We start from the raw sequence: 25999 nt of genomic DNA on the forward strand, positions 1-25999 counted from the left end.
GCTCTCCTTTTAATTACATTTCATTGAAAAAAAATAAGCCCGCGATTTGCGCTCGCATTAATTGTTAAAAATGTACTAACTATTGTAATGCGTATTCATAATTACAAAATGCTTAAAATTTCCAGTTTTCAAGCCTTAAAAACAACAACTTTCACGCTGTCATTACGCATATTAGATTAACAAATAACAAAATAAAATTTTCATGAATTCCTGATAACTAAATTGGGTCTACTTTTCGAATGGAATATCGACAAGCTTAAAAATAATAGGAATATAATTATCATTTTCATGATGACAAAATGTCCTTAGAATATACCGGTCCTTTGTTAAAATATTTTTTTTAATATCAGATCGCGCTTCGCGCTCGCATCATTCATTAAGTGCTTGAAATAGTGTTTAAATTGACCTTTTTTCAGATCAGAATATTTCATTTTTTCAGCTCGCGCTTGCATTATTGATCTTCATGATTAAACAAATGTATTAAGAATGCCCAGATTCAATTATAGGTCTAAAACATGCGCGATAGCGGCCTGCATATTCTTTATTTAAAATGCATGTGCTTAAATTATCCAGTTTCAGATCAGAATGTCAATAATTGCCTGCTCGTGCTTCACGCTCGCATTATTAATGATACCCAATTAACCATATCCTATTCGTGATTTACAAAATATGAATAGAGTGTCCCGCTTTTGGGTCTAAAATCTCATTTTTCTTCCGCTCGCGCTTTGCGCTCGTATCAATAAAATTTTTATAGTTACATACCTATCCCATTTATGATTACAAAAAGTGCTTAGAATGACACTTAGGTCGGAATGTCAACAATTTTTAGCTCGCGCTTCGCGTTCCTATTATTGAAATATGTACAGTCTTCGTGGGTAACTGTAAACAGTCCTTAACAGGTCCCTTTTCGATCATGCTAGAACACTCATTAAAAAATTCTGCTCGTGCTTGGCATTCTCAGTAATTATCTAGTTACATACGCATCTTGCTCAGGATCACAAACAGTGCCCAGAATGTTGATTTTCATGAAAAAATACATATATGAAAGTTCAAAAAAAGAAAAAAAAATATCGCTCGCGCTTCGCGCTCGCACTTTTAATATAGGGCCTTTGAGATTATTTCATATTTATGTTATTTCATAAGAATAAAGCTAAGAAGTGACTGATCGGGGAAAATATAGGTGAAGATAATTTCGGGCCCCAGGCCCCTATTGGCGAAAGTCGGATCCACCCTTGTGACACATACACAAACACATAGAAAAAATTGTGCCCCCCTGAAAAAGCAAGGACCCCCGGTGCCCCCCAGGAAAAAAATCCTAGCTACGCCACTGGGCCAATTAGGTCAAAGAGAAAGGGAGGTGACAGATCGAGAGAAACATTTCTCGAGAAAAGGAAAGAGCTATTATAAAAGCGAGTTAACAAAGAGAGACATGTCATCTATCTAACACCCATCAGGCCCTCGGATGCATAATAGGCCTACGTACACTACAAAAAAGTAAGCCCCCGCCCCCTTCAACAAACATCCATAATTTCCGAACCACTGGAAGTTATTATAATTTTTAAAATGAGCGTGTGTGTAATTGTATAAGCCCTCTGAGTGAATGTTACTGACATATATTTTATGTCATGCTTTGAACAGTGATGAGCACCGCCAGAAGGCAAAATTGTCACTCAAGAGTCATAAGCCAAATATCATAGACTTTGAATTCAACCCCAGTGTCGTAACTACGAGGGGGAGGCACGTGCCCCATTGTCTTTTTAATGAGATATATATATCTTGTTTTATGTAGTCGATCGACATGCTTTTTTCATGACTACTTAAAATGATTGCCCTTTTTAAGGTCTGAATGTAAAACATTTCTAGTCCGTGCTTATACGTTTGCATTAGTGGATATTTTTTTAGATAATATGTCTGTTCTTCATGAAACCCTAAAAGCAGTCCTTAAAATGTCCCCTTTTCTGGTATGAATATTTAAAAAAATGAGCTAGCGCTTCGCGCTCGCATCATTTGGTCAGTGAAATACGTATGGTCTTAGTGAATTTCTACAAACAAGCCTTAGAATGCCCCTCTACAGGTCTGAATTTCAAAAATTTCCAGCTCGCGCTTCTCGCTCGCAATATTTGATTAACTATAGTGAGATACGTATAATGTTTATGATTACAATGACTACAGAAAGTGCCTCATTTGTTGAGGAGCCTTCTAACAAAAAGGCTTGTAAGGTACTTTCTAAAAGATACAACTATTTATGCTAAATTACACCTTTGAATAAACACAAATCAAAATTCGCTATAATTGGATTTTCGCACATTTCTGTCGATAAAAATGATCGAATATGATGACATGTATTTTTGGGAAGAGTATTTTCAATAATATTCATCATTTCACGGTTCAATGAACATTTAATGAAAACAAAAAATCTGATTTTCAAATACCATCAGCAAGTAATGTTTCCCATTTTGTTAACTGTAATTATTTTTTCTCAACTTTGTTATGTTCATGACCAATTAATATGCTTCAATGAAAGGTATTTAATCAAACATTCACGCTTGAATGAGCATGACTTGTGATTAGCCCTTTTTACGTTCTTGGAAAAAAGGCAATAGCTAACTCTGGATATCTGTCACAAACCTTCTTTCATTTGATTTGATTTTTATGAAAATCCTGATGTCTGCTTCAGTGATCACACAATATTCGAAAATTATGCAAAGGAGAAGAAAGTTCAAGGCGTTAAATTGGCCCCATTCTGTGACATATCGAATGATTATTTTGGTGTGCGCGCCTTTTGGATAATGTCACTCTGAAGCCATGTGCAAAGGCAAGAAAAAAAAAGGTTGGCAGACGTAACTAAATCCGTCCAAGAAACAAACCCTCATTTCACTTTTGTTAAAATTTTGACTTCTTCTCTCATAGACATTGTGTACAATATGGGCGCATATGTTTAAGAATAAGAAACCCCTTATTCAATATGGAGGAACTTTTTTTTCAAAGCTGTCTTCAGCAATGTCATTGGGCAGGAATGTTTATCAACCGATGGGCAGAATTCTGTGCAAAACTGAAATCAATTTGTTTATTTATGGATGAGTGAGCACGCATCAAAAGGGGAAAATTGGCATTTTACATGGCACAGATTTACTTTGAGGGGTTATAGAGCTAATAATAGGATATATTCGGTTTCAAATGTGCATTGATTGCTGTTGTTTTTATCATCCATCAATTCATCACCACACACTTTCCGAACTTTTTACTTTAACCATGAACATTATGTTATCAAAATTTTGTATGGAGTGGAGATATGATGGATTGTAAAACAGCATTAACACCATAAAATTCACCAAAAGACGAAGGCTTTGCCCAACTTTCTATTTACACAATCTGAAAAACGACTCTTGTGACTTAAAAAACAATGTTATTTTTTATTCAATCTTTAATTACCTATGCGCATGACTCAACTGATCAATCTCATTTTCTCCCTGATGCCTGTTGCATAAAACTTTTTACCTGAGAAAACTCTGGTAAAAACTGGAAACTAAGGTTAGTCTGATTTCTGCCATTGCCTTAAACAAGGGCAAAAACTCCGGTAAAAACAACCTGAGTTTTCTCAGGTAAAAAGTTTTATGCAACGGGCCCCAGGAGTTGCTTAATGAGTGTAGAAAACCACCTACGAGACATCATATCCATTTTTTCCGTTTAAAAGTTAAAGCAATTTGATTAAGGGGGACCTACTTTTTTGTTGTGTATAGATAAGCTCCCTCGCATGGTATTAGAAATACTTTTTTATAGGAGGAAAGGGGACAAGCTCCTTGGTCAGTATAACGCTTTCCACAATAGGCAATTTTCAATTTCCAACGTCAATTTTTTTCAAACCCCCAGAAGCCCCCCCCCCTCCCCCAAAACAACTTTTAGTCTAGAACCGTGTCTGGTTCTACAGTGGGGAGGGGGGGGGGGCATAATTTCTTTTTCTTCCATGCTATAGGTGGATGTTTTTAGTTAGCTTGCTTCGATCACTAGCTCGCAGCATGGGCGTGCAGAGGGGGGGGGGGCTCTTGCTCCCTCCTAATTTTTTAATGACCAAGAAAAGAAGAGAAAAGGAAAGGGATAACCGTATATATGATATTATTTTTCGAACATTATGTCAAAATCTATCACAAACTTAGATTTTTGTAATAAAAATGTCAAAATTTTGCTCGTTCGCTTCGCTCGCAACTTATTAATTTTACGCAATACGCCAAATCGAGCCCACTTAAATTGATGAAATAACGCGAGCGCGAAACGAGAGCTGAAAATTTGTGATATTCAGACCTAAGAAGCAGACATTATGAGCATTCTTTTTGTAAACGTGATATATTCCTTTCTCACTAAACAAACAATGCGAGCGCAAAGTGCAAGCTGAAATTATAGTGACCCCAAACAAGGTCATTTTAAGCCTTGAAGAGCATAAATATCTCACTCTAATCATCTAATGCGAGCGCCAAGCGCGAGCTTAGAATTACACCTAAACACCTGAATCGATTTTGTAGTCATTGTCACTTCTGAAGGTTTCCATGGCGAAGCATGTTTCACGGTACTCTATTTCTTAAGCAAGTGTTGGTCCTGACCCAAACTTGCCCAAGAAAGATACATGGTGTACATTACAGTGAAACCCTAACTTGTTTAGATGGTCCCAAACAACCCAAACTTGTTTGGATGGTCCTTTTCTGGACCAACACTTGTCCAAGAAAGATACATGGTGTACCGTGAAACCCAAATGTGTTTGGGTGGTCCCAAGCAACCAAAACTTGTTAAGTTGGTCCTTTTCAGGACCAACACTTGCCCAAGAATGATACATGGTCTACCGTAAAACCTACTACACTAGTCATTGTAAAATGAACATGATACGTATCTCACTAAACAGTGCGTCTCAGAAATCGCAAATACAATAGACAAATGACATATCATTGTAAAGCTTAGAGTCTCTCCTTTCATTTGAAATAATTTAAAGTATTCCTCATTCATGCATGAGTGAGCAAAAATCAATTTGAAGACAGAAAACCAAAAAGTCACTTGGCGGGCGGTATCTGAGTTTCAAAATGAAAACCACATTTAAAAAAGTTTAATATCTGCTCTTAGATTTGCTAACCTCAATTACAGAAAACGGTCGAGAAAAAAGAAAGGTCTGTTTCTTCAAAATAAGGCTTGAATTCCAATAGTTTCATAAAATGAAGAAATATTACAGGATAGCTTTCAGACATTTTGTTCGATCAGCCATGCATAAAGTCTTATGTTTACCATGCGATAGCTCAGGTGAGAAACCGGCGAAAACATATATGTTTCATGAAATTATGGAAATACAAGCATTGTTTTGAAGAAACATAGCTTTGTTATTTCTTGACCATTTTCTGCGATTTATAGCTATCAAAATAAGAATAGATATTGAACTTTTTAGGCATGTGATTTCCTTTTTGAAATTTTGATACCCCCGCCAAATGACTTTTTGCTATCCTTTTTCAAATTGTTTATACTCACTTATGCGTGGATAAGAAATCTTGTATGTTATACCAGCTGAAAAGGGATATTCGAAGCTTTAAAATGATAGGTATTTGTGATTAAGTTATGATAAATCATCGCTAAACCTTGGTTTCGTTTTTTGTGGGACGCACTGTATAATCAAACATTGCGAGCACGAAGCGCGAGCTGAATTTTTTTCCAGCCCTTAAAAAGGGACATTATAAGCAATTTTTTATAATCATACCTGAAGGACATTCTAAGGCTTTTTAGTAGGGATATTCATACCTTAAAATGGGACAATCACTTTAAATAGTCATGAAAAGGAAGCATGTGTCACTACGTAATATAAAATATAAGCTCGAATTGCTAGGAAATATATCTGTAGACTGATTTGAAAAAGGGATGTTTTAATATTATTCAATCCCCTTGAACAGGATTATTTATCTCATTAATAGATAATGCGAGCGCCAGGAGTGATGAACACATATGCCCTAAGCAAATTATGTTTAATAAAGTTATGCAAAAATGTTTAGGTAATAAAATATAATATATATATAATAAAATATAACATTGTATGAAATTCAATTCATTCTTTTCCCCATTACGCTTCCCTTGTTTCTCCCTTCCCCGCCCCCCCCCCCAGCCGATGGGGGGGGGGGGGGGGAGGCACGTGCCCTTTATAGTTACGCCACTGTATGCCATGGTTGATAGTACTTTTGACTTTCAAATGGCACGGATCATTTCATGGAAACACCTAGCCGTTTAACCGAAATGTCATGACCGCTTTGCCCGTTTTGACTTTGAAATGAAATTAAAATTGACATTTGATTTACAATTTATCTTTTCTCTCAGCCCCTGTCTTTCCTTTTTTTGTTCTGTTGAGGGGAAGGGTGACAATCGGCGTACTCGCCCTCCCTTATATTATAGTTACTACACTGTCTGTCAGTCTGTGGGGGGGACAAAAACATGATCAGCCATTGCCAAAATGCCAAATGTTGTATGAAAGCAAAATCTAAAGAAAGATATCACAAAACAAAACTAAAATATCACAAAACAAACTAAAATATCACAAAAACAAACTATTTCCGAACCAAGACACTCGTTGAAACACATATACATGTAAAATTATTTATTGTTCATCATGTTTGATACATACAGTGTCAATGGATGAAATAAGTTAAACTAATATTATAATGATGGAAAGTTGAGTCATGAGTTAGCCTCCATTCTTATGTTCAGTTTTGTATCAAGACAATGAAAGAGAAATGAAAATAAAAGCATAACAACAAATCGTTTACAACATTGGGGCACCAAATGAACATTCATGATGGGGTGCATGAGACCTTTAAAAAAATGATTCAATTTGTTGGAAAATGACAAGCAAAGAACTAAGATACATAGTTTTCTTTGCCTCCCGAAAGCACAAGATAAAATAAAAAGAATGTCAAGAAAACAACAAATAAATAAGCAGACTAGGTAGTTTGTGTACATAGTTTTAAACCACAATTGAGTTAAAGGGGGAAATGCTCCCTTAGCACCCTAGCTCCCCCCCCCCCCCGTTTATTCAGGCCTGGCATTTCATAAAGTAACCAATATCAGGACAAACGACCGCGAATAAATGGAATTTCGTTTACATTGATTTCTTTCATTTCATGTCCTCAAATCTAGCGGACACAAACAACTTAAAAGTCTAGTTACCTAGGGTAAATAATTCACGGTCATTAGGGTAGCATGATTATCATAAAGGTCACAATGTAACAGTTTTTTTTTCATTGACTAAAATGGTCTTTAAAAAGACTTTACTTTTATCTGACAGAAGAGACAAAAACCCAACAAGAAATGTGACAAAAATTATCCCAATTTTGATTTTTAAACAATGAATTTCTAGCAATATTTCAAAGTGTAAACTTTTTATTGATACACACTGTATAGGGCCTATATGGGCCTGTGGACTATATGTAGAATTTAAACTGTATATATTTAAAAACCAGAAGTCAAACATTTACCACATAAAACAGAGAAAGTAAAAACGTTTTCTCTTCCAACATTATATACCTGATATTTTCCAAATATTAAGTTTACATTCAAAGAAATGTCTGCCCGTCGAACCAAAGATCGTGGGTTCGAGTCCATCCCGGGCGGATGACTGAAGCCAGTGAGTTGTGTCTAAACGTCTCTCCCATGTCTCATGGAGGCTATGTTACAATGGAAAACACTCCGTCCCTCGGATAGGATGTTGAATGGAGGCCCCGTGTAGAGGAGAGTCATCACCTTTGCACGTTAAGAACTCACTGCCTTATTCGTATAAGAGTAGGGGGAAACCCTGGTGTAGTGGTCCACCTGCACTCCCCCCAATCAGTTATATCGGGAGGAGAGACCTGCGGGTCATAGTGATTCAGTTTGCTTTTCGCCTCCCAGGCACAGGTGACGCCAAACAAATAAATAATAAAAAAACTTTATAAAATATATCGTACAATGAATGTAGTATTTGACTTGAAAATTTATCACAACCATAGCGATGTACAAGTATTCATCAATTTAAAAACAAACAAAAAAAAACACCATCAGACAGTCAGACTTGCATTGATTACTCGAGAAAATTAAATTAACTTTTGCCTGTTTCCTTTATCAGTTTCATTTACGAAATGTATGAAGATGATAAAAACGTTTTCAAAACTATATACGATTTTCATACCATACCAAGATAACTTTTTTTTTTCTTTTTTTTTCTGTTTTTATCATAATGAATTGAAATAAATCACAAAATTTACAAATGATTACCAAGATAACTTTGTTGCAACCATACAATTTTAAACGTTTCTGTTTTCTGTATATAGATAACTTTGTTGCAACCATACAATTTTAAGCGTTTGTGTTTTCTGTATATAGTAAGCGAGAGAAACTGCTGGTATCTTATTCAAGATTAGAAAAAAATCACATTTCCCTTATTATTTTTCAAAACTAGGTCATACTTTCACCAAAACTGTATAATATTTTCTATATTTACCATACAGTATTAGTTATTATTCTCCTATATCATGTACATAGGGTACGTTGCCATTAAACATATAGGCCCGTATTCTGATAGCAGGTTTAACTTAACCCTAGTCTAAAGTTAACCCTGGTTTAACTAAACCTCCTCTAAACCTCACCTCTGGTCTAAGTGTAGTTTAATTATTTTGGTATTCTGATAGCCAGGTTTAACTAAACCTGGGTTAAACCCGGGTTTAACTAAACCTGGGTTAAACCCGGGTTTAAATTCTTTTTGGAAATAATAATCCTCTTTTAACCAAGACTAGCACCTTTTTGGTAAATTAGTGCTGCAGGGATGACTGCAACAAAGTTGAAAAAATGTCACTAAAGTTGTTTTTTCTTAAAAATTTGGATTTTATGGAAACTAATTACAACTATTGTAGTGAAAGAAAAGCATTCATCACCCATATATGGTAAGAAATTTTCATTCAGATTATCTTTATATTTTTTAATTACTAAAACATTTCAGTCCCAAACCGAGTGACCTGCATAGTTTTGTGTGTATCAGTCCCATTGATTGCTTTTCATGTTTGTCAAAATCTAAACTGAATAGATTCACCTCACCCACTCTAGACTAGAGTCTAGACTCTAGTCCTATAGATCTAAAACAATAAGTTAAGAGGTCGACATCTTTATTCTAACTTTATGTAAGGGGAAATTTTTGTAACTTTTGAGAGTAGTCTTGGGTCTAACATTAGGCCTAGGCTAGTATAGTTAGATCTAGCTTAGGCCCAATTGTTTGGAGGAGATTTGAACATTGTTTTGACTTTTTTTACTTTCCTGAAGCAAACCGTAGTCTAGTGGAGCAACCGAGACTGAAGCTACATTATACATATTTATAGTATTGGTCTAGGCCTAGAACATCATTCAGGAATTAGGCTGGCTTAGCCTTGGGACAGGGATAGATATAGGCCTAGATCTATATTCTAACCTTAGTCTTAGTTAGAATCTAGTAGAATAGATCTGATTTGTCTTAGACAAAAAGCTTCAGTCTCTGTATTGTTCCGCTGAGTCTATGATGAGTATGACAGTCTACGTTGCCGTTGGCCTCTCTCACCAAGGCAATGTGATATGACAATAAAATGTCAGAATTTTTCCAATAAATCCCCAGAAACGACGGTTATTCCTGTCTACAGTGTTAGATCTGACTATCGCTATGCATTGCCATTGCTTGCCAAGTAACTAGGCCTGGCTAAATGACATCTCTCTACTCCTGTTTTAGGTCCATATCTGTTTCTTTGAAGAGTTTTTATTTTATTTAAATATTTTTGGGGACTTGTTTAGGTTTCCAGGTCCAGGACTAAAAAACAGGCCTAAACCTAGACCAACAACAGCTTAGTCTTGACTAGACTAGGCCAGGCCTAGATTTATGTAAGAATTTAGATCTAGGCCTTACGTTAGTCTGTGCTATCTAGTCTACTGACTTACTGTATGATCTAGAATCTCTAACGCTGGCCTAGTTCTAGACTAAATAACTTAGACCCTATCTAGATCTAGAACTAGATCTGTATCAATCTAGGCCCCTAGGTCTACATGTAATAGGTCTAGATCTAGAGATTTGTAGACTCTCAATTTAGATTCTAAATCGAAAAATAGTAAATGTAGGCTAGTCTACAGTAGATCTACTCATCTAACCTTAGGCATGACAAAAGAAGTAGGCTAGAGATCTAACGGATTATTACTAGATCTAAAGAATCTAGATCTAGGCCTAGATCTAAAGCTAGGGACTGTAGTTCGAGATCTAGAGGTCTAGCACCCCCCTTAAAACTAGAACTAAGCCTACAGCTACATGTAGTTCTCTATGTAGCCAAACAACAGTTAGCATTGACTATTGTCTTAATCTTATTTTGGTGTGTGTAGTTACCATACAAACACATATTTTGATGAATGAGAAAATATGTCTTGCAGATTATTTTACCTCAAAACCTATGTGTTCTAAATTTCATGAGCATAGGCCTATGTCATAAAATGAAGAAGTTCAATCCACGAGATGTGTTTACACATTTATTGATTTAATATGATGTTACCATGGCAACAAAGTTTCCAACACACACAAATATATGTCTTGCAGATCTATACCTCAAAACCAATGTGTGAGCCGACTTTTATAAGAATTGGTTGAAAAATGCAAACTAATGAAGGAGTTCAAACCGCAAGATTTTCACCTAATTTCATTATGTAATATGTTGTTACCATGGTAACACGATTTCTGATACACCCAAATATATGTCTTGCAGATCTATACCTCAAAACCAATGTGTGAGCCAACTTTTATAAGAATTGGTTGAAAAATGAAAACTACAAAATTTTCACCTTATTTTCGTTATATAATATGTTGTTACCATGGCAACACGATTCTGATACAGGCAAAAATATGTCAGACATCTTCACCTCAACATTAATGTATGTGCCAAATTTTTAAGAGAATTGACCAGTTGGAAACTGATAAAGTAGTTCAAATCACAAGATTTTCATCTAATTTTTTATATTTGATTTGTTACCATGGCAACATGATTTTTTTTTATAAAGACATAAAATATTTTTTGCACATCTTCACATCAAGACTAATGTTTGTACCACATTTCATGAGAATTGGTTAAAACTTAGGAAGTAGTTGGAATTGCAAGATTTTTACATAGTTTTTGCCATAATATACCGTTTCCATGGCAACACAATTTCCAACACATGCAAAAATGTGTCTTGCAAATCTTCACCTCAAGACTTATGTCTGTGCCAAATATGAGAAATGGTTTGAAAATTATAAAGTAATTAAAACCACAAGTTTTTCACCTAATTTTCGATATTTGATATGTTACCATGGCAACGCGATTTTTTATATACTTTAGGCATAGAATATGTTTTGCACATCTTCACATTAAGACTAATGTATGTGCCAAATTTCACGAGAATTTGTTAAAAACTGAGGAAGTAATTGGAACAGCAAGATTTATGCTTAGTTTTTGTCATACTATACCGTTACCATGGCAACACAATTTCCGACAGTCTTGCACATCTTTACCTCAAAATCAATGTGTTAGCCAACTTTCTTGAGAATTGGTAGAAAACTGATTAAGTATTTTAAACGGCAAAATTTTGAACCATAATATACTGTTACCATGGCAACACAATTTCCGAAAAAGGGAAAAAAAAATTCTTACACCTCTTTACCTTGAGACCAAAGTGTGTTCCAAATTTCATGAGAATCTGTTAAAAACTGAGGAAGTAGCTCGAAATGCAATATAGGCATAAATTCTAAAAAATTGTTGGCCATCATTTGTTGGATTTAAACCAGGCTTAAACTACCCCCTGCGCGAGTTTAACTTTTTGAGGATTTATTACCACACTTAGACCAGGGTTAACTTAAACCTTGCTATCGGAATACGAAATTTAAACCTAGGTTTAAATATGGCAGTTTATTACCACACTTAGACTAGGGTTAAGTTAAACCACGCTATCAGAATACGGGCCATAGAGATCTATATTGTTTTCAATTATTGTCTTCACTTATACATTAGGATACGAGGCAGTGCGCCATACTAAGTTCTCCTTTTAACATAGAATGCAAATATACGACCTCAAACATGGACGAAGTGTATAACATACTTCCCCGCCTTTACAATAATCTCCTATAACTCCACTCTTTTAAAAGTGTATTTGGCCCTCTTCTCAACCCAAAAGTAGATTATAAATAAACGAAGACATACATGAATACAGAATCAGAATAATTAGATTTGTTGACAAAATATCATTCAAAAGGGTTAACTGAGTGAAAAATGAGCTGCCAGACGTTTTCCGGGGGAGGGGTATTCAACTACAGCGTAATCACAGGTTTTTTAACCATCCTTTAATATGATATCTATGTTGGTCATAACATATTTCTAGAGTCGCACACAGAAACCTTACCAGTTGTTCCTTGCTAAAGGAGAATCCAAAAACTTAATCCCCTTGTTAATTCTTCAATATCGGGTATACTTTCACCACATTCATTATTCTTCATTAAAAAACAAAATGTAAGACAAATATACATTTCACTAGATTTATACAAAAATAAGGATAAATTGTATAAAACATTACAACGCTATTACCCTACTTTCCTAATTATGAATTTAAAGCCAGGATAGACCTTCATAAAGTCTATTAAATATTGCAATGCTTATAACTCTCCTACTTTCCTGCTTTAACAAGCGAAGCGAAAATGCTGTTCTCTCGCTGAAGTAGTTCGTCTGGTGTATCATTTTCTGCAACATATCCATCACTCAATGTAAGGATCTTATCAGAGTTGATTATCGTTGCCACACGATGCTGGATAGAGTAAAGCAAATCAACAATATTTGCAAAGTGAACAAATACCTTCAACTTAAATGCAGTTATCACAACTTTATATTAAGTTATTTCCAAACAATACAATCGAAATTCAATATTTAGTATAAAACTTCACTTTTGGCTTCATACAATATTACATTTTCAAATTATTATTGATGGGGCTGAGGTATTACTTACCATATTCAATGACTGTTCTAAAGTAAGAATTTGCAGGTGTGAAAAGACTATATTTTACCAACTGAGTTATAGAGAGTTTCTTCGTGTGAGATAAATAAGACTTTGACATTTCCTTTCATTTCAATTATTCCTTCCTGAACTAACATTGATGCAAAATCTAAAAACAAATTATGATCATGGTCAATATAGGCTTCATACATTCAATAAAATATGGTTTTGTCCTAGAAATAGATATTGCGTTAATGTGAAGTTTGTATACAACTAGATTTATCACTTACTGCAATCGTAAGGACTGTCCTGTCTTTGAATATATCAGCCACAACATCTTGAAGAATTGAATCCTGTCAAAAATGATTGATGTAATTAATAAGTATGCATATCATTACTATTTGCAATATATATCTCCCCTTTAAAAGTTTGGGAACACCTGTATATTGATATTCATTAGTAGATTGGAGTTTATTTACCTGTATTGCGTCAATTATGATCATGAAATTTGGTCCGTGAAAGTATAGTATTGTAAAGCAGACTGCATCAAAATATGCTCACGGATAGAAAACTATTAGAATTATGTTTTAGATTGTGAATAGATTTCCTCCAGCGACATTTTTCCTCTTTTTTTACATTTTCAGTAGCAAACCTGACAATTTGACCTTTATATAATAAGAGTAACCTAAGCGATTTCTGAAGTGATCCAGAAGATATCTGACAAAATCTTCCCTCCAGGTTACAGGTCATATTGGCCATACCTGAGCAAATTTTTGCTGTGATGTAGTTATGTCAGGAATTCATCATGTAAATCATTCTCTTCAACCACACAAAAGAACTTGCTTTAATAGTGACCCGAGAAGAAGGAGCCATTAAGAAGAAGAAATAGGAACATTCCATGAATTGAAATTAAAATAATTTCATTAAAATTGTTAAAATTTCAACCCGGATCAACTTGGGAGAATACCTCCTTATACAAGTTTTATCATTGTGCCTCTATTTGCTAAAAATATGGAAATCATTGAATTCAAAGTCAACCAATCTGCTCGTTTTTATGAATAAAAAATAACGATAAATACCGTTTCTTGGTCGATAGAAGCAGTTGCCTCATCCATAACAATAATCTTGGAATGTCTAAGAAAGGCTCTAGCCAGGCAAAAGAGTTGACGCTGACCCACACTGAAATTCTCTCCTCCTTCAGTTACTTGGTAATCTGTTAAAAGGACAGACAGTTTAAAGGATCATTTCTTATGTGTTGATAATGACTAAAAAAAAACAGCCAATCATATTTCTCCAGCACATCATTATACAAAGAAAGTGTAAAACAAGGACTGCATTTGTACAATACTGGATATCAATAAATTCGAAGCGATAAAGGAAAATAGAGAAGAATATCTTATATTTTCATGATTTTGCTCTCATTATGCATTATTAGTAAACTTGTCAATACACTCTAACATAAACATACAAAAAATGTATTACAAAAAAACCCCAAAGGAATAACATTATGCTTCATCTCATATAAAAACACCCTCACAAATGAAAGAACACACACAATATAATTTTGACAAATCAAATGTCATGCTGAGGTGAGATTGTATTTAATTTGAATAACGTTCATTTTTTTATCATCTTGTGCATATCATTTTTAACAATAAATATGTTTACCTAATCCTGCATCTATATTCGAAACCACCTCCTTCAGTTGGGCCACATCCAGTGCTTCCCATAGTTCTTTGTCTGTTTTTGTACCAATTGGATCTAAGTTGTACCTGAAATGTAGCGATCACAAAAAGCATTGATCGTTAGCATCGAAATCCTTTGATCTACCTTTATCACTTTCACAAAAAATATCTACCTTCATGAACATCACGTTACTATCACATTATTAAACTAGAAATTTGATGTGTCCAAAGGACACAGATGCCCCCGCTTAAAGCGATCAGAAATTCATTCAATACGATTTAACTTAATATCGTGCAGAAACCAATATGCACATATATAATGATCAAATTTAGACCTTTGACCTAAAGACATAATAATCTCTGATAGAAGATATGACAGTCAGGTCATTTGATGTGACCTGACTGTATTTTGGTGTCATCTATCCAGACACCAAACACTTTTAATATCTGGTGGATATTTCGAAAGCTATCATGCGGAAACCAAGTCGCATATATGAGCTGTGACTTTTGACCTTTGACCTGCGGACTCCGAATTCAAACTTTGCCTGTATTTTGGTGTCATCTACCTCACACCAAAATGTTTTTAATCTGTTGAATATTACATAAGTTATTATGTAGAAATCAACTCGCATATTTAATGAGCTGTGACCTTTGACCTTTGACCCGCGGACTCCAAATTCGAACTTAGTCTGTATTTTGGTGTCATCTACCTACACATCAATATTTTTTTTAATCCGTTGAATATTTCGTAAGTTATCAGGTGGAAACCGATTCGCACATTTAATTAGCTGTGACCTTTGACCTGCGGACTCCGAATTCAAACTTGGCCTGTATTTTGATTTCATCTACCTACACACCAATTTTTTTTTAAGTCCATTAAATATTTTTTGAGTTATTGCGCGGAAACCAAGTGGGGGACGGATGGAAGGACGGACGGAAAGACGAACGGACGGAAGGACGGGTGGACAGGGGCAACGCTTAATGCCCCTCCGGACTTCGTCTGCGGGGGCATAAAAACAGTGCCATACCGGGGGATTAGGTTATTGCCCCCCAAACACCAAAACAACTTCCTCTTCATCCTAAACATGCAACAGCAAAAACATTTATTTCTCCTCTCGTTTACCCTTTTTCGAACATTTTACGTACTCGTGCCCACGTAGGAACCCCGGGTAGGAACACGTCAGAATACGGCCTTGATCAAGCACGGAAACTATACTTGTACTGCGCAAAAATGAGGATGGAGATCATCATCTCAACAGAAACCGTCATCAAAGTCATAGGCTATCCTTAACGTCATCATTACCGTCCTCATTTCCGCCATCTCTGTCACAATCATCATTACCACCACCATCACCAACACCATCACCACCACCAACACCATCACCACCACCATCATCACCACAACCACCACCACCACCATCATAACCATAACCATCAATACCATCATCATCATCATCATCGTCATCATCATTCATCATCATCATTCATATCATCATCCGTTGTCATCAACATCATCACTACCATGCGGCAGCAGAATATATAATTTTAGTAGCTGCAGAATGTAAATGCTTTATTATTATTATTAACACCATCATTGTCTTTATTGATCAGCCAGCGCACTTAAGATGTTCCATAAGATGTTTTGGCAATAATTATACCATCGTCTGTTACATGGGTGTCAATTGGTGTTAATTATTTGGGGGATGACCGACACAAATTTTGTTCTCTTTCAGATTTTTTTTTTAGTCGGGGGGGGGGGGTAAATGATAAAAAAAATCTATGAATTCGGAAGTTCAATCGTATTTGATTACCGGGGGATAGATGCCGCCTCGAAATCTTTTCCCTTTGACCTTTGACGTTTTCTTTTCTACCACGGTAGCGTGTAGCCCACCTTGGAACGACAGTGTGCATGAGTGGGTGAATTCATGGCTATCTGTAAAGCTGGTAATTACAGTTTATTGAATCGAACTAAATCCCACATTACGAGGGAGCCTGCTGCCTTAAAAGGTAACTTTCACGATTTGAAAATAGTGTGCACAATTTGAAGAAAATATGGAGTCAACACCTTCTCGGTCCCCCTCTTCCTCCTCCATCACCACCACAACCACCAAATTCTTACCATTATCATCATCATCCTCATCATCATCAGCAACAGCAGCATCATCATCCTCGTCACCACCGCCACCACGATATTCGACACGGCCACCATCATCATTCATTACTCTCACCGTTACCATGGAAACTGAACATACCTGATCGTTCCTGTGAAGAGGATAGCATCCTGTGGGATGATGGAGAGTCGTTGACGTAGAGTTCGGAGAGGAACCGAAGCAATGTCAATACCATCGATTAAAATACGACCCTTGAATGTATCGATCATCCGGAACAAGGCAAGAGTTAACGAGGACTTGCCGCTTCCTGTTCTACCACAGATTCCAAGCTAGAAAAGGGGAAAATTATATAAATTTCATAGACAATTATGAAATGTTAAATGGTCAGAAAAATGAGAGGGTAACGCACATAAACACTTAGAGAACGAATATTAATTAAACTTCATAACAATAATTCATATTTATTTCGAAGTTCTTCTCACATAAATATTTACTGGAATCAAAATGTATTTTTATTATCAGACCAACATAAAACATGCAAAACAAGGTTTTCTCTTCTCTTTTCTTAAAGGTTCATAAAAAAATAAGTATGTAACATCAAGTTATCAGGATTCCTTCTTGGTCTATATATATTTAAAAATCAATCGAGAAAAAAAATCAAAATAAAAATTGTGTCGAGCCAGTGTATATCTTTAATTACAACAAAGATATCCAGTGGTATATCTATCCTGGAAAGCCACGTTACTGGGGACTAAAAAGGACTTCTGTGCTATCCAAACCGTCAAGTTTAAGGGGACACGATTATATCGCGCTTGCCCTGGACACTGCTTTTTCCTAGTTACCCAAGTAATGCAAAGATCATGACTGTATTCGTAACAAGGGGAAATGTGTAAATTATTCCTCACCTTTTCCTGCGAGAATATGTCAAGTGACACATCATGTAATACTGGATCTAAGTCGTGTGAATATCTAACACTTATATCTTCAAATTGAATTTCACCGCGAGATGGCCAGTCGGGAGGGGGCTCAAGACCTGTTCAAAGACAGTTGAAATACGACTTATTATTCTTGGAATACTGCCATTATACAATTAATTGTATTTTAAATTCTATGACCTCAGGAAGCTAACGTTGAACTCTTTCCTATCCAAACGATGATCTCTGTCGGACAGATTTCTACATCAATTCTACATTTTTATGGCCTCAATCAAAATTAGTGCCTCCTCTTTTTGTTTTATTGATTAGTTGGTACAAACAGGAAAGTTAATATTTCCAAACCTATAGGCGAAAATGGGTGTATAAGTCTCGTCATTTTTTGTTACAAAGATTATGACAATTTTCAAACAATATTCAGATTTCCTTTTTTTTTAACAATCATTTAACATTGTCCAATGCTCGAAAAGATTGTGGGTTGGTGGGGAGCTAAACATCATTTTACAACACAATAGCTTAAAATGTTAGGAAATGCAAGATTATATACTGTAATATACATGAAGCAAAATCAAACGCTATGTTAATAACTTATTTTCCTGGAACTATTGTCATTTTGTTTCCTTACGTCAGGAAATATTTTTCGTTCATTGCAATAAATTAAATCTTTTTTTAATCGTCCACCGTACCAGTCTTCATGGTATCACTTGTGTGGTCAGACAACCTACCATTGTAATCTTCTGTTGGTACTTCTGAGTAGAAACGAACACGTTCTACAGCGTTCATCTGCAGTTCTAAATCTGAACATTGCCGAACCATGAAGTTCATATATAAAGACACCTGAGAAAGAGGGTGAGGGAGAGAGCCAGGGGATTATAGAGAGACGTGGGGGAATGATCGTTCAATCGTTGAAGCAAAAATGTTAAAGATTGAAATAATTACTAAGCAAAGTGTAAATCAACGGCAATGACGACTACAATGGTAACAAAAATTATTTTCTAAAATGTGACACTTTATTTCGTGGGTCAAGTGAGACGTTATTTCTGTAAATGGTGTTATTCTATTTTTGTTTCTGAAAAATCTAATAAACTAGATTCAAATATATACAAGTGGAACGCCTCTGGCAGTCTCGCCTGCATAACGCGATTTGATATAGCAGCAGTGCTGACTTTGAAAACAGCTATTGAATAATTATTCACAAAAGAAAACATTCATATGATAATAAAATACTATGTCCATTGACCCAAAATGGCCTTTGATCATGATCACGTGATCGAAGGTGTTTGCTAAACAATCATTTATACTTGATTACGCTTATGTCTATGTTTAATGAACTAGATCGATAAACTTTCTAAGCTATATATGATGCCAATTCAACAAATACCCCCAACATGACCAAAGTTCATTGACCCTAAATGGCCTTTGACCATGGTCATGTGACCTGAAACTCGGGCAGGATGTTTAGTAGTACTTCATTACACTTATGTGTAAGTTTCATGAACTAGTTCCACATACTTATATTTCCTAAGTTATGATGACATTTCAAAAACTTAATCTTCGGTTAAGATTTAATGTTGACGCCGCCGCCGTCGGATAAGCGGCGCCTATATATAGGCTCTGCTATGCAGGCGAGACAAAAATCATAATGAGAAATATTTGCCGTCAATGTCGGCATTCTGATTCATGACTTAATTCGTTTTAAGAAATTCTTCCCTCCAATTACTCTTACCTCCAGTGCATATGAAATAGCAAGCCCAACCAGGCTAGAATCGATCCCCAGGTAAGCAGCTCCCAATAAGACGCACAAACTCGCTGAAAATACTACAAAATCCCCAAGAAAATCCTGCAAAATATCAAACGGTATTATTTAACCGCGAAATACCATTTTGTAGTTTCAATTTAACTATAGGATGATGGATGTGGGCATACATTGCAAAATATAAGATGACATAAACGCTGCTAAAAGACATCAAATTGAATATACTATAAACATACTTAATTCGCATTAATGAACATCTTCTCCCTCGTTGTAAATAATTATTAAAATCAACACCAATGCTTTGAAAAAGCAAAGTTGCAGTAATCCTGTATCAAATAATATTGTTATCATTGTAAATCTAAATAAATAAGGAAATCGCTCAAGCAGACGACATGGCCAATGACATGACGATATACATGTAGAGAATGACATGAATATATATCGTACATGTAAGGCTGTACACATGCTTATTGAGAGTAAATCACAAGACACATACAAGAGCTTAAGAAAAATATTTCGAAGTACGACCAACCGAAAAATAATTAAAAAAAAAAATTACCGGTAGGTTTTTATTTCACACTTCAACCATTATTTTTAATGTGAGACAAAGAAATAGATTCAGAGAATATAACTTTTTTTTTTACAGAACTGAACATACCAGTCTGATAGCTACCCATCTCATCGATGTGAGGAGATAGAGGAAGACAGTATTGTTGGTGTTGATGTGATCCATTATGATCTGGAAGAACCTCTTTTCATCTTTGTATGCTCTTATCGTCGAAAGACCGCCGAGTGTTTCTGAGAAGTGAGCAAAGACTGGGGAACGTGAGACACTCTCTGCCCGCTGCAATTCCCTATAATAAACGAATCATCATTATGTTTCAGTAAAATGCATAGCAAAGTGAACATAGCAAATATTATCTAAGCAATCGACTTCGATTATAAGATTCATTACTAAATTGCTTGACCTTTGTTTGATATATGTTAGATTCTATTGATGATCAACCTTCAAGCTTATAGCAACCATTCCCGTTTAAACTTGATTCGACAACTCTTCCCGCAAATTCTTATTAATATATAACACATTCTTCACTGCGATTTTAAATTAGATGAATATTACATCAAAACCAAAGTACAGACTTTGCTGTAATCTTTCCATCCCATTATTGTTTTTTAATTAAATAAAGCAGCGTTCAGATTGACCCCGTGACGATATTCATATAATCTTTGTTACCTCCTTGTTTCAGTAGACATTATGATCAATCAAATATAAAAGGCCTGTTAGAGATCTAAACATTGCAATCATCGTGTTTTACGCTTTCAAATAAAGTAATGAAATGTAAATGTTACATTGTCATCTATATAAACAAAGAGTCACCTGGAGGTAGTTATGTAGTATATCACCAGCATGATGAAAATGACGGAGATCGGAATGAAGAAAAATACAAAGTACCAGACAACGACTACTTGGACGACCAGGGAGCTGAACACGGTGGCTGCGAGGTTGATTAGGAGACGGAGGGTGTGTACTAGACGCTGGTTTAAGAGAAATATATTATGCGCACAGATAAACATGAAGATTTCCATTTCGATTCAATACAATTCATCTTAATTTCACAAGCAAAAACTGAATAGGCTAATGAAACATATAAATACAAACAAACATTTAGATAATGTACATAATGATGCATCAGCTTGTGATAGTACATTGAGACAAAATAAACTAAACATCAGAGTAGAACAATACAACAATTGTGTTCTAAAATACATGGATTGTGTGGCACACCTGAAAAGGCCTAAAGGTCTGCAGGCAAGGTAGCCTGAAGACAAAACAAGTGGAACGCCTCTGGCTGTCTCACCTGCATCACGCGATTCAATATAGCAGCAGTGCTGACTTTGAAAACTACTATAAAATGATTATTCACAAAAAACACCATTCATATAATGATACAATACTACGTTCATTGACATTTGACCTTGATCATGTGACCTAAAACTTGCTAGTGATACTTGATTACCCCTATATCCACATTTTATACACTACATGTATATCTATAAACTTTGAAAGTTATGACAGCAATCTAATAATTACCTCTAAAATGGCAAAAGTGTGACCTTAAATGACCTTTGACTGGTCATGTGACCTGAAACTTGCATGATATGGTCAGTGATACTAGATGACTCTTATGTCCAAGTTTTAAGAACTATACCAATATACTTAGAGAGTTATGATGGTAATTCAACAAATACCCCCAACATGGCCAAAGTCCATTGACCTTTGACCTTGGTCATGTGACCGGAACTCGCACAAGATGTTCAGTGATACTTGGTTACTCTAATGTCCACGTTTTATGAACTAGACCAATACACTTACAGATATATGATGGTAATTCAACAAATACCCCCAACATGGCCAAAGTTCATTGACCTCAAATGACCTTTGACCTTGGTCATGTGACCTGAAACTCGGACAGGATGTTCAAAGATACTTGATTACTCTTATGTCCAAGTTTCATGAATCAGATCCATAAACTTTCAAAGTTATGACGGTAATTCATCAGATACCCCCCCCATATTGCCAAAGTTCATTGACCTTTGTGACCAAAGTTCATTGACCCATGTGACCTGAAATTCGCAAAGGATGTTCAGTGATACTTGATTACTTTTATGTCCAAGTTTTATGAACTAGACCAATAAACTTTCAAAGTTTGATGGTAATTCAACAAATACCCCCAACTTGGCCAAAGTTCATTGACCTTACATGACCTTTGACCTTGATCATGTGACCTGAAATTCGCACAGAAAGTTCAGTGATACTTGATTACTCTTATGTCCAAGTTTCATGAATCAGATCCATAAACTTTCAAAGTAATGATGGTAATTCAACATATACCCCCAATTTGGCAAAAGTTCATTGACCCTAAATGACCTTGATCATGTGACTTGAAACTCGGGTAGGATGTTAAGTAATACTTGATTAACCTTATGTCCAAGTTTCATGAACTAGGTCCATATATTTTCTAAGTTATGATGACATTTCAAAAACTTAACCTTAGGTTAAGATTTTGATATTGATTCCCCGAACATGGTCTAAGTTCATTGACCCTAAATGACCTTTGACCTTAGTCATGTGACCTGAAACTCAGCTGGGATGTTTAGTAATACTTGATTAACCTTATGGCCAAGTTTCATGAACTAGGTCTATATAATTTCTGAGTTATGCTGTCATTTCAAAAACTTAACCTTCGGTTAAGATTTGATGTTGACGCCGCCGCCGTCGGAAAAGTGGCGCCTATAGTCTCACTCTGCTATGCAGGTGAGACAAAAACCGATTGCAATAAAAAAGCAAACAGAAATAGAAGTGAAAAACACACTTGGGATTCATATTGATATTATACGTAGAAATGATTTCAAGGCAGATCGATTAAAATCTACAATTTTGTATTTAAAAAACAGATATTCGTTTGCAGTTCTCTCTGTCACAAAGTGTCGACGTTACTAGTTTGTCCGACTTTGTCCAGAATTTCCTGAAGCTTACGTCATTCTACTGAATGAAAAATACTGTATACAAATTTGAAAAAGGCGAACGAGAGCAATGTTATAATAATAATTAATTTCAATATTTTATTTCCACTCAAATACTTTTGTGAATTCCACGTAAGAAAGTTATGAAATTAGTTTCCTTAAAAAAATAATAACTATTGCTCAAACCTATCTGTTATTAAGTTTTGAGAAACTAGGTTGGTGAGCAAAATGGTACAAAAGGGATTGAGTCTGATTCAACTCATGCTGGAACAGGCCTCTGAAATGATTACCTGATCAATGAGTTGTGTATCGCTAGAAAACCGGTTGAGAACTCTCCCAATGGGTGTAGTATCGAAAAACCTCGAAATAATACAAGAGGGAAACATTGTTTAGAAATATAACGTTATACTTATGGAAGCAAAATTACCAATACTGATGGAATGGGAAGCTCGGTGAGAATAAAGATGCTGATGCAAAATGGGTCGTGAACCCGATACATTATCATAAACTTGGTTTCAATTAGAAATATTAGAAATATTTGGAAGACTTGAAGTAAAACTAACTTTCTGTCGATCTATATAGTTAAGGGAAGTACTATCCCACATGCTACGGAAGGCGGCGCAAGGATGTTTAAATGGGGAAGGGCGGAATGACGTCATATGTGACGTGATCATAATAGGAGTAATAATACGCTTCTTTATTCTATCTTCCATTTTCTTCCTTTTCTCTTTTTTCACTGCTTGAACACTAATATGAAAGAAAGGCACGACTGCCTATTGCCCAGTGACCATGCCCCTACATACTATGCCGACTAGTCTTCATGCCACAGTATGCAAAGAACTGAGGTTGCGTATCCATCCCCCCGCTGCCACCGTTAAAGTATTACTACAAATTTAAATATGGCAAGCCAAAATGGGGCATCAATGATCCTTCAAAAGGCTGCATAACGTAGTTCAATGTATTACGTAAGCGTTTCATTATACAACCATGGAGAATCAATATAACTTATATCAAAGACACTGCACCTTTCTTATTTAATATTATTGTACAAAGTTTTGTCTCATGATGATAATGTAAAATTCGATGCTTCAAATGATTGCCTTAGTTTATAATTCAGAGCACTGGTAATAAAAAGCTAGGGAAGATAACCTCAGAATGTTAAATAATGGAACTTTGAAGGGCCTGTATGCATTGTATTTTTTGTTAATTTATGCATTCTTCTGAAAATTTCAGCTAGAAAAGCATTTGTGTTGATAAAGTTTTCTTGCGTACTATATCTTACCTCATTGGTATGTGGATGATGTTATCAATTAGAGCATAGTGAAGATTCCTAGCTGCATGCAAGGCTCCAAAGGCGATGGCAAAGATAGAGATAGAACTAACGACTAGAGTTGACATGGACAGACCAGCGTAACCCCCTATCCAATATGATGTCTTGTCAACACTATTCTATAAGGTGAATTAACATAAGGAAAATCAAAAGAAATTTGGCTTATAGATTTGAGGGGGTTACGGATAGTTAATCCGTAATTGTCTTAGACTAAACTTAGGAGACAGTAAACCGTCTGTTCATATCAATCGTTATTCTTACCAGAGTTCATGACCGTCCTTTTTTAAGATGCACCGTTACAATACTGCTATCTGTCAGAATGGTATTGTTTAAATTTACACTTTAATACAAAGAATCTTTTAAACTCGATGTGAATTTCTGCACCACCTTACTATAAAAGCTTTTCACTCATATTGAATTACGGGCTTGTAAAATATAGTGATATACACCTCAAGGTAAATAAAGCATAAGATCATTAAATCAGAATTGCGTGAACGGTTTGAGTATGTGCCTGTTTGTTAAGTAATGAACATAAAACAGAATATCTATGATAAATTGTGATTTGACTTAAATATCTCATACTTACCCCTGTGATATTGAGGTCATACTGAGCCCAGGAAGATAACCAGAAATTTGTTGATATTTGCAAGGCTGATCTTATTACCACCGTCAATAAAACAAAGATAGTAAGCCAATATCCCATAGCCTTGAAGTAATGCAGATACATTCGATATGATACAGACCCCTTCTCTTTCTCCTCCTTTGCAATCAAACGCCCCTTTTCATTTTCTTCTGGACCTGTTAGAGGTTTATGGCATCATACAAGAATTCACGGTGAGATCAAACTTTAGACAAAGAAATAATATACCACACTGTTTTTCATCATTTCCGAGAGATGCTAAATTTCTCTACTCACGAAATGTGCTAAATGAAACCAGGCCTTTTCTATGTTAAAAATATCAATCAAGCTCACTATATCAAGAGTAATATAATTTATGCAATAAACAAGTAGTATGCATCGATGCCTGCATTGCGTCTGATTAAATACTTTTACAAATGTAGCGTTCATATCATTAGATATTTGTTTCCAATATCAGATCATAATAAAGGTGTACTGAAGCTTTAAACTCTTGTTGGTTGAGTTTTACTGGCCAGTGGGGTAACATAAATAAAAGAAATATTAGATGAATAGGGGTGAATGTTGAAGTCATTTTGATCTTACACTCGGCACTGATGCCAGAGGGGGATACTGAGCGGGCCACCAGACGTCTCAATGCTTTCCTCTCATCCACCAAACCTTCAGACTCAGCCCCAGACTCGACTTCGGACTCACTGAAGATCTGTATAGCTCTGTTCCACTCTGAGAACAGCGTTGGATCAAGAATTGCCACTTCCTCTGGAGAACCCATCGTAATGATCCGACCATCTTTCATGACGATTATCTGTTTTTCAGGATAAAAATCTCAATTCAATCCAATCAAACCCGAAAGGCGCCGATTATACTAAAAAAACTGGGTCTACAATTCATGATTCTTCACGTATGGAGAAAACGGCGTAACTTTTGTTAAACTTTTAAGGCGGGTACAAAGCCAAGAAAGTATGGGAACACACAAACTATTGAGAAAAAATCAAAAGAACTGATAGCTATTCATTTT

At 35.6% G+C, this 25999-nt stretch overlaps 1 protein-coding gene across 5 annotated transcripts in view; it reads right to left on the reverse strand.

Moving 5' to 3' along the window:
* Positions 1 to 6582: 6582 nt before the first annotated feature.
* LOC129257356 (ATP-binding cassette sub-family C member 9-like) overlaps positions 6583 to 25999 on the reverse strand; it is a 46149-nt gene continuing 26732 nt past the window's right edge. For 4 of the 5 annotated variants that reach the window (XM_054895656.2, XM_054895655.2, XM_064096923.1 and 1 more), the window contains exons 17-30: positions 25567 to 25786; positions 24931 to 25142; positions 24297 to 24463; positions 23305 to 23374; positions 20868 to 21025; positions 20148 to 20343; positions 19460 to 19573; positions 18459 to 18570; positions 17707 to 17834; positions 16943 to 17130; positions 14674 to 14777; positions 14085 to 14218; positions 13296 to 13358; positions 9794 to 12819 (exon numbers count right to left, since the gene is read on the reverse strand). In XM_054895656.2, the coding sequence (XP_054751631.2) occupies positions 12682 to 12819; positions 13296 to 13358; positions 14085 to 14218; positions 14674 to 14777; positions 16943 to 17130; positions 17707 to 17834; positions 18459 to 18570; positions 19460 to 19573; positions 20148 to 20343; positions 20868 to 21025; positions 23305 to 23374; positions 24297 to 24463; positions 24931 to 25142; positions 25567 to 25786 (2004 nt within the window). In that variant the 3' untranslated portion in view covers positions 9794 to 12681. Of the gene's footprint in view, positions 8557 to 9793; positions 12820 to 13295; positions 13359 to 14084; positions 14219 to 14673; positions 14778 to 16942; positions 17131 to 17706; positions 17835 to 18458; positions 18571 to 19459; positions 19574 to 20147; positions 20344 to 20867; positions 21026 to 23304; positions 23375 to 24296; positions 24464 to 24930; positions 25143 to 25566; positions 25787 to 25999 lie in introns of those variants that run through there. The other variant, XR_010293058.1, reaches the window with a different exon arrangement.

This window comes from Lytechinus pictus, chromosome 3, assembly GCF_037042905.1.
Source record: "Lytechinus pictus isolate F3 Inbred chromosome 3, Lp3.0, whole genome shotgun sequence".
In the NCBI taxonomy this organism is placed as follows: domain Eukaryota; kingdom Metazoa; phylum Echinodermata; class Echinoidea; order Temnopleuroida; family Toxopneustidae; genus Lytechinus; species Lytechinus pictus.